The following is a 9,441-nucleotide window of genomic DNA, read 5'->3' on the forward strand; positions in this document are numbered from 1 at the left end:
TTTTTACAAGATTTTTATTTTAATTCTTTAGAAATAGTTTTACTCTCTAATTTTTTGTAAATTTATTTTTTTAAAATTTCAATCATGATCTGATTTAAGAAAAAAAATTGACAGATGATAACATTTAGTCAATCATTTATTACTAAAGATTTAAAGCTTTAAATTTATAAAAATTAAAAGAATTGAGAGACTGAAATAAAAATTTCTATACAATATATAAATGAAACATATTTAAGACTTTTAATAAATAATAGTATTACATTTTAAATTTATTTAAATAATATAAGCGAGAAGGGGGAAATGCTGCAAACGAAATTGAAATGCTTTTTTAAAAAAGCGGCGTTTGGCGTCCGGATTCAGTGTGTTAGACTGACGTGCGCCTTGTTGCTGTAGTTGGGGTTTCAACTGAATTTTGGGAAGGCAAGGCGAGGTAAGGAAGAATGATACTCAGAACTCCACCGCCATCGAAGAGGCCACGAGCGGACGCCGATGCTGACGCTGATCAACAGCTTGTCATCTACGAGGATCCGCCGGTGTCGGTTCCGGCACCGGAGTCATCTCAGGATCCCTCCGTTTCTGAGCACATGCTCTGCACCTATCAGTGTCGCCAAATGGTTCGTCTTCTTTTCCTTCTGAATCTGCATGATAATGACCTCAAAAATTAATATATTGAGGTTTAACTTTAAGCTTACAACAACATAAGGCTCTTAATGCTTGACAATGACATGCTCTTGCGCTACATTGTTATTGCTTGCTACGCCTAACGTTCTGCACGTCAATTTATTCCAGGTTAAATCGGATTTTATTGATGCCTTAAGCAGAGCTGAAAATCAAGTTCGTGATTATCAATCTAAATTGGAGACGTTGGATGACAATTTCCAAAAAGTTGGTTGGTATACGCTTGTTGAAGTGGCTTTTCATTCCAATATTTTCCAACACTATTGTTCAGTTAATTTACATGTTTTCGAACTTTGTATTCTTATGTTTTTTGCCTTTTTCTGTACATCAATTTATTATATCCTCTATTTTGTACCTTCGTTTAAACTGTCAACTTGTTACAGAATCTGAGAGGAAGAAATTTCTGGACCAATTCTTATATGCGGAACAGGAACTGGCAGCTGCAAAAGGACGTGAACAGGCACTCCAAGACCAACTTTTAAAGGAGGTGACTGAATCTCAAGAACGATTAAGAAAACAAATCCAATTAAACAGTGAACTACAGGTATGTCTTATTTTTCTACTTAGTACTTTTAGATGACAAATGAACATTTTTTTTAATACCAATAATTCAATATGCACATTTGTGCGATTACGAACTGATATATTTTTATAGAGTTCATGCCTTCAATACTAATATTATGTTAGCATATCTTCTTTGAATTGTTGGTCTGTTGATAATATCTAAAGTTATTTTTTTCAAACTTATTGTTGAAGCTTGTTGTTCCCCACCTCTGGTCATGCTGCATTTAGGGCAGTGATTTAACCCTCTTCAATCTGGAATTTAGGTTAAGCTCCAAAATGAGATGAACCTTCGCATTAAGGCTGAGTCTCATGCTGCTTCAGCAGAAAAGAAAGCAACATCTTTAGAAGGAAAGCTGGGGCATCTCTCAGAGAGCATAGAGAGGGAAAAAAATCGACTTCATGATGAACATGCACAACTGAAAAGGGACTCAAAGTTATCTATTTCTAGGATAACTGCAAATGTAAGTGGTTATATTTTCTGTTCAGACTAAGAGCCAATTACAGTTATGAGCTGTTGTTTATGTTGTGTAATTTCATATTGTAGCTTGAAAAAATGGAATGCAGAGCTAATAATGCTGAGAAAGAAGCAGAGCTGCTTAAAGAACAGCTGAAACATCTTAAGGACCAACTCAATGAGGTTTGGATGCCTAATTAGCTGCTTTTTGGCTTTGATTATTATTCTTGTAAGAATGCTCTTTGAACAAAGCTATTTACTAGTGATGTTTTGATTTGGTGTCAAGTGTCTGAAATTCATCTGGACAGTTTTCTGGTAGAATAATGTATCTTACATGCTTAATTTCATTACCAAAATCCCTTTTCCAGTTGGGTTATGAACTTATGTTTGCATAATATCATGATTCCTATTTCCAGTGTATGCACCAGAAGATTGAAGTTGAAAAAAATCTGTCAACTTTAATGTCTCAAGAAGTATCTTTTACAGAGAGTGATGCTTTAGTTAAAAATTTGCAGCAGGAGCTTCGGAACTATGTAAGTTTGCTTTCTGTTTTATCTTGAATCTTGATGCCCCTTTTTATTTGGGATTGTAGTAATGTGAGGATACATTCACTGATGACTTGATGTGTGGACTGTCGACTAATTTCATAAATGGAGAGAAATGTCATTATTGTATTGAATGGTCTGGATATATAATGGATAGATTGGGTGGGCTTGGCTTCCAATTTGAGTCTTTTTTTTAATCTTTTGGGATGTTGATGGATTGGTACCAAAAGTCTGTGTATGTATTTTTCATTTACATTTTGTTATCTCTTTTTTATTTAATTTTTTAATATGATTTAATCTGACGCACAATATTCAAAAGTGTTCCAAGAAATGAGGACATATCTGTAATTTTTTGACTTGATTACAGAAATACTGTTTTATTTTAAGGTTATGCTGTCATGTAAATTATCTTGTTTGTAGCTTTCCCTTTTCTGGTGTTTTGATGAGTATGCAACTTGCTGTAATTAACAGCAACTCAGCAAGCATATGCTAATCAAAGCATTATTGTGAAGGAACTTGCTTTCTATTGGACTGGTGTTTTTACTTGGTAACTTTCTAAAAGAAGAATGCTAACGATACATTCCTCATGATCAAGTGAAATTCATGAGACCTGCTAAATAAGGAATGGGATCCACCATGCAGGAAGTAGAACCAACATCATTTTGTGAGTCCCAAGAGTTTTATCTAATAATAGCGTGTTGAAAAGAGTGCTGTGCTAGCATTTATCTTTTTCTACAATTATGAGCTTGGATAAAAGTTAAATTCATTTCTGGACTTCGAAATTGGCACGAATGCTACATCTATTACAAATTTGTAGCCTGAGTTAGTATCCGTCCCTGCTTGATCTGGCTTCCCACCTTGCATTATTATATATGCATTAACAATTTAGTTATGGTTTAGGTGGAATTCCTATGATTATCAGAACAGAAACACAGGAGTTAATATTTTCACTTGTCATGGTATATTTTTTCTCCTGTTTGGGATAATGTCTTATCCTGTGCTTGATGCCTTTTCTTTTTGTTGGGGGTTTAATTCATATGATTTTTAATTTCAAATTATAAGACCAGATTAGTACATTTTTTGCTCTCTTGTGCTCTAGGAAATTACCAGATGAGTCCTCACTATGAATTTGTGCACCCACAGTAATCTAAATAACGAATCCTGTTTACATTGACATTTTAGGAATCTGAAGTAAGGGAAGCAAGAAAGTTAAGATCAAGTCATGAGAACATTGAGCTTTTGAAGGAGAAATTGTTGGAGGAAAAGAGCCACAGGGAAAAGGCAGAATCAGAGCTATCCAAGTTACAGGATGTCCAATTAAATATGAACAAATTAGAGGATCAAATATCATCATGGACAATGATGATTAAAAACATACCTGGTGTCTCATCTTTTGAAGACTTGCCTTTTAAATTTGCTGCTTTACAGAAGTACGTGAGTAGTTATATTTCTGTTTGCAAATTACGAGATGACATCTTATTAACCTCCCAGTTAAAAAAATTTACTGGCAACATTCCCTATGACACTTCTTTTTCTTCTTTTTTTTGGCAAACTAATGGCACTACTTTGCTTAAATGTGCTGATGGAGAGAATAACGTGTGCTGATGCGTGAAGACTTGTGTATTCATCAATATGCATGATAATATTCATTTCTATTATTGCATATTTTGGTATCCAAATGAAGCAAAATGTACTGGATGTGTAAAACCTAGAATCTGTTCATATTTAATGCTTGTCTGTAGTTTTCTTAATATTCCTATCAATGCAGAGAGGTCATTTATAGCACACAGAAGGAGGGCGAGATATCTGCTCGCTTGAAACAACTGGAGGTGGCTTTGGATGCTGCTGAGATTGGTAAACAAAATGCTGAAGCTGAGGCTGTGTTGGCTAAAGAGAAAGCAGAACTATTAAAATCAGAAATTAAACAGATTGAGTTAATGGTCAGTGTTTGATACTTTGATTATGATGTTCAAAATGTTTTAAATTTATTGTCTTCTGCTATTTCTCAACTCAATTTAAAAGGCATATGTTTTGCTTTTAGTTGCAACTCACACCAACAAATCTATGAATCGCTTAAGTAAACATATTAAGTGCTACATATTATACTCTGATCTAAGGTTTCCTGCAGCCTGTCTTTTAGCTTCATGCTTCAAAATTTCAAATGCAGCATACACTGATTGCTTGCAAAGATATCTTAAGTATTGTTAGGGCTATTGATGTAAACACAGCTTTTGAAGATCTGTAAGCAAAATATGCCTATGAAATGAAGCTTTTAAATATCAGTTTATGATTTTTGAAGGATTTTGTCTTGAATTTATGAAGCTGTGGTAGTAAGTATCAAAATCTTCAATTCTTCAGTTTGCTAATTTTATGCTTGTTTGTTGGACACTGAACTCTCTAAAAAATGGCTTTATCTATTTGTTTGCTAATTATTAGTATTCCACAGTTTTAAAATAGAACCCTTTGCTGTGCTGCATTTTACCCCCTTAGCTGTGTTGAAGCTTTGGGTTTAAGAACTTCTGTAAATTTTGTATTATGTGTGCTACATGCTAACTTGCATGATGCTGTTTCCCTGTTGATCATTGTGCACAATAACCATACATTAGACATGGGTATCAAAATATCACTTCCATTTAATTGAAAGCTGTAATAATTCTTTTAAACATTTTCCTTGTCTCTCATTACACAGATTATTTCATGCAAGTGCTGTACCCATTTTCTATAATTCTGGTGTACTTTGAAAAAACTGCTTGTTATTTATTGGGGCACTAATTATCTAAACTTCTGGGCAATCTGTTCATAATAACTTTAAATAACTTCCGTATGACAGTGATAGTAACTGAATATTTATGTTCTGAAATATGTGGTTTTTGCCATTTTGAAATATTTGTTGTCTTGCAGCTTGCTGTTGTTACTGAGGAAAGAAATAAATTAAGAAATGTTGCCAATTTGAAGAATGATGAAGCTTTGGATGCATCAAGAACTGCTAATCCTGTTGAGGTTGCATTTCCCTGAATTTTGTTATCATTTAACTTATTGTGTGTTCTCTTAATGTTTTCTTGCGTGTTTGGTTGATGCTTGCAGGAACCTGAATCATCTCTTATGAAGAAAGATGATTGTATTAGAGAATTAGAAAGTAACTTGCATGAGCAGAGAGTGGTTAATAATCATCAATTTGAGGAAATAACGTTACTTAATGAAAAGTTGCACAGTGAAGCAAGAAGAGTGAAGTCATTGGAGAGGGAGAGTGACCGGCTCCGTTCAGAGATTTCATTATTAGAGGCAAAGGTTGGTAGTTTGGTGCGCTCACAAAGCACTGTAATACACTCATACATAGTAGAATTTTCAATTTTCATTTTGTTAATATTAGTCCTGGTTGTTTCTTATGTCTGTATTACTTCAGACTGCTCATTTAGCCAAGCTGTCCAGATTTTCGTTTTCATTTTAAATTATGACAGGCTAGACATTGTTTTTCCTTCTGTAGTTGGGCCATGGTGATTTTTCTGCTGCTAATACCAAAGTTCTGCGGATGGTGAATACACTTACTGTTGACAGTGAAGCCAAACAAACCATAGAGGCACTGCAAACTGAGCTACAAAAAACAAAAGAGAAATTAAAAGCTGTTGAGGAATTGAAAGGTCAATCAGGTATGAAACCTTGTAGTTACAGAAGATGTAAGGGTCTACATGTTCTGTTTCAGAAAAGAGTTTGGTAATACAGGCAAGAGAGGGTTGAGGGAGGAGACTGGTTTTGAAGCTTTGGAAAGTGGTTCTGCATTTTGTAGTATTAAGATAAGCACTGAATGGAAGAGAGTATAGTGTCTAGGTTCTTTAATTGTGTTGTCCCCATTCGTTTTGCTGAACTTCTGAGTACAGATTACTACTGTGCTGGCGCTAGTATATATGATATTTATAGATGAAACTAAAAAGGAATCATGAGGTAAAATTCTGTTTTTGTTTCTCTAATGGGCACATTTATCACCTGTAATTACATTTTTGCTTCTTTGAGAAGCCAGTTATCAAATTTCTGGCTTCCTGCTAAAGAGTTTATCCCTGTTTACTAGACCAGATAGCTTATTCTTCTTAATCACAATTCTATTATATTGAGAATTGAGAATTTAGCTTGAATTACCAACTAGAGTATTTTAATTGACGCAGCAAATTTGACGGTTGTAATCTATATAGTTAGGGTTCTAACTGGGTTTGGATGGGGTAGATGAGCATACTTCTTGTGCAAAGGTTTTGAGCTTTAAATTATGATACTACGAGTGAATTTTTTGTCTAGTATCTGTGGAACCAGTTTGGATTGCTTGATGTGAATCAGAGCTTTTAAAAAGCTTCCAATAAAACGAATATAAGTACACGAGAGATGCCAAGAGGGTCCCTCTGCAAGTTGCTAAAGTAAAAGCAAAAAAGAGAGAAAAATAAAATAAACGAACATCAATATACAAATGAAATGTGCATTCCTATTCATGATATTAGCCCGACCTCTGTCCTTGTAAACAGACATTGATAGTAATGAGAATTTTTTTAAAGGTGAAAAGCGCATTTAAGGCCTTAAGGATGGTCCAAAGCTTCCAGTACTCTTATTCACAATTGAAAATTAATGTTATCATTTGTATGGGCTTTTCCTGATCACTGCTAACTGTTTAGGAGAAGCTGGAAAGCTGGTAGATAGCTACATATCAGATAAGATTTTGCAATTAAAAGAGCAAATTGCAACCCTTGAGAAGCGAGAAGAAAGGTGAGTGTATAACATGCTAACTTTTGATAAATTATTTGTTGTTGTTGTCATGATGATTCTGGAATAACTGAAACACTGAATTATCAACAGATACAAGACTGTTTTTGCAGACAGAATTTCTGTCTTCCGGAGGGCATGCTGCGAGCTTTTTGGTTACAAGGTTTGTATATACTGATCTAGTTTTACTTCAATCTTCTTTTATTATTATCCTTGTGTGTAAATTGAAAGTCTTTTGCACCAAATGGAGTTGCTTTTATTTCATTTTTAGATGACCACATGCTTCTGCTTGGAAAATATTGTAGCATCCCAGTAGAGATGTAATTTGGTATGGGAAATCTCAAAGCATATTTGATTTGTAATTACTATATATATTCTCACAAATTTTGTATGAAGCTTATGTTGGAAGGTGGTTTGTATAACACATTGCTTATAGTGGGTTGGGTGATTCTATGCATACAAAAGGTGGGGAAATACAACTTCATGTTGAAACCTTTATGTGTAGGTCGTCATGTTGCTTCTGCATGTAATGTCTGTTGTTTTCTCTCAAAAAATATTTTTGTCGATTGTGCATTTTCCAGTTAAGTTCTTTCTAACTGACAATTGATTCTATGATAATTAACACTATTTATCTTTCTGCCGACACTTAAAATCCTTTTGTGGTTGTTGATACCTATATTGGCAGATTGTGATGGATGAACACCAACGTCCAAATGGAATCCCAGTGACACGATTTACCTTGCAGTCCATTTATGCTCAAAGTGATGACGAGAAGCTTGAATTTGAATATGAATCAGGGAATACTAACATTTTGGTAAGACGTTGAATTTTGTATTTGATTTAGTAAATAGAGAGAGGTGATTTTACTTTGTTAATTGCATACCACTAAAATTTAGTTTGGGTTGATCTTCAAGATTAAATTCTGATTTTTTTGTCAACAAATAATTCGGGTCTCCTGATAGTCTCTAAGGAAATATGTTCTGAGGTTGTTTAAACTTTTGCAAATGAAGGTAATAATAAACACTGAAAATTTTCTATTTTCACTTTTTTTTTCTCATGATAACAGGTAAATCATTATACATCTCAACCTGAGGTTTCTCGTCAGGTAACAAAGTTATCTCTCTTATCTCAAGCATAAATATGATCATGTGTATATTGTGATGGCTTTGTTTGAGCCTTTGGCGTGGCTTCTTGCTTCTAGGTTTTGGCATGAAAACCTTTCCATATAGAGAAGATATTTTATTTTTTAGCAGAAATTGTTTTTGACTAAAAATGTTATTTACTAAAATAGCACATTTCTACTATGTATTATAGGAAAGGAAAATATATTTTGAATAATTTAGAAGATGTTTATACAAAAAAAAGTTTTGCAGAAAATCATTCATTTAATGATATTGAATTAATAATGGAAAATATTTTTTATATATATTAGGCTCCAAGAATAAAAAACTACTGAAACGTTGTGGAAGTTTATTTTCTACAGCCAGATCCTTTAGTTTTATCTCAAGAAAAATAATCCCTCGTATATGCACAGAAGACTTTGGTGATTGTGACTGAGAATCAATAGGAACTGGCGATGGAAAAATAAACAGAAGACTTTTGTGGAATGAGTGAATGACAATTGCCATCATGCATATAACTTTTACATATTCATGTTTCTCTTGCTGAGTCATACTTACGTTCCCAGGTTGAGATATTCATTCGGAAGATGAATTCAATTCCTGCCTTCACTGCCAACATAACGGTGGAGTCTTTCAATAGAAGAACCCTGTCTTAAAGTTCTGGAATTTGGTCAGCTAGTAAGGCTGGTACTACTGGACATGGTTTGCTTTCTGGGAATGTAGAGATGGATGCTTTGGATTTGAAAAATGTCACATTTTTTCCTTTTAAATAATAAGAGTGAGGTGGAATTTTGGGCATACAGACTTGTACTGAGGTGAATTTCATCGTGTTTCGTCCTTTGGCCGTTCTTAATATTACATATGATTTTTCAATTTGGGTGCTTGTTATGTTTTATATCATAATAATTTCCGTGGTTGTCACGATGCGGGGAATCGGAGCTTGTGCTCTATGTTCCAATTGTTTCATAGGGAGAAAACCTATTTTGTTGCTATTTTTTCACCAGAGTTTAGGGCCCTTCAGATAATTTCTTGTAATAAAGTTTTGCACGGATGAAAAATTACATCAATTTAATCACCGTGAGGAAAATGAGGTAAATTTTAATAGTAGGACCAAATTACGACAAATTTTAGTAAGTGCGGGAACTGTAAATGTGATCATGAGATATTAAATTGAAAACTAACAGTAGGATATCTAAAGAGGATGTCTTCCATAGTTCTATTGTCGTTTTTTAAGACAATGGCTTTTGGTGAAGTAAATACTTATTTTAGCTTTTTAAAAAGTAAATGTAGATTACTCTAATTTCATAAAAATTTGACTTTAGTTTTAAATTTTAAAAAA

The 9,441-nt window shown here is 33.8% G+C and overlaps 1 protein-coding gene across 4 annotated transcripts; it reads left to right on the top strand.

The window, feature by feature from the left end:
* Window positions 1-400: 400 nt before the first annotated feature.
* On the top strand, window positions 401-8,972 carry LOC113847227 (mitotic spindle checkpoint protein MAD1). 4 transcript variants are annotated; one of them, XM_027476196.1, is made up of 16 exons: window positions 401-614; window positions 790-889; window positions 1,062-1,222; window positions 1,506-1,703; window positions 1,787-1,879; window positions 2,113-2,229; window positions 3,424-3,671; window positions 4,010-4,181; window positions 5,143-5,235; window positions 5,326-5,529; window positions 5,726-5,888; window positions 6,894-6,984; window positions 7,075-7,144; window positions 7,667-7,795; window positions 8,048-8,086; window positions 8,669-8,972. In XM_027476196.1, the coding sequence occupies exons 1-16, from the start codon at window positions 441-443 to the stop codon at window positions 8,756-8,758; spliced, it is 2,142 nt and encodes a 713-aa protein (XP_027331997.1). In that variant the 5' UTR covers window positions 401-440; the 3' UTR covers window positions 8,759-8,972. The 4 variants fall into 4 exon arrangements, with proteins under 4 accessions (XP_027331997.1, XP_027331999.1, XP_027331998.1 ...); XM_027476197.1 differs by having other exon boundaries at window positions 441-614; window positions 5,143-5,241; XM_027476199.1 differs by having other exon boundaries at window positions 477-614; window positions 790-893.
* The last annotated feature ends 469 nt before the right edge of the window (window positions 8,973-9,441 follow it).

Source organism: Abrus precatorius, unplaced genomic scaffold (assembly GCF_003935025.1).
Source record: "Abrus precatorius isolate BTA unplaced genomic scaffold, Abrus_2018 Scaffold8, whole genome shotgun sequence".
In the NCBI taxonomy this organism is placed as follows: Eukaryota; Viridiplantae; Streptophyta; class Magnoliopsida; order Fabales; family Fabaceae; genus Abrus; species Abrus precatorius.

Coding starts and splice junctions, on each gene's coding strand:
- LOC113847227 (XM_027476197.1), top strand. CDS start 441: ATGATACTCAGAACTCCACCGCCATCGAAGAGGCCACGAGCGGACGCC. Junction 5,530..5,725: donor TTTCATTATTAGAGGCAAAG/GTTGGTAGTTTG, acceptor TTCCTTCTGTAG/TTGGGCCATGGTGATTTTTC. Junction 7,796..8,047: donor CAGGGAATACTAACATTTTG/GTAAGACGTTGA, acceptor TCATGATAACAG/GTAAATCATTATACATCTCA.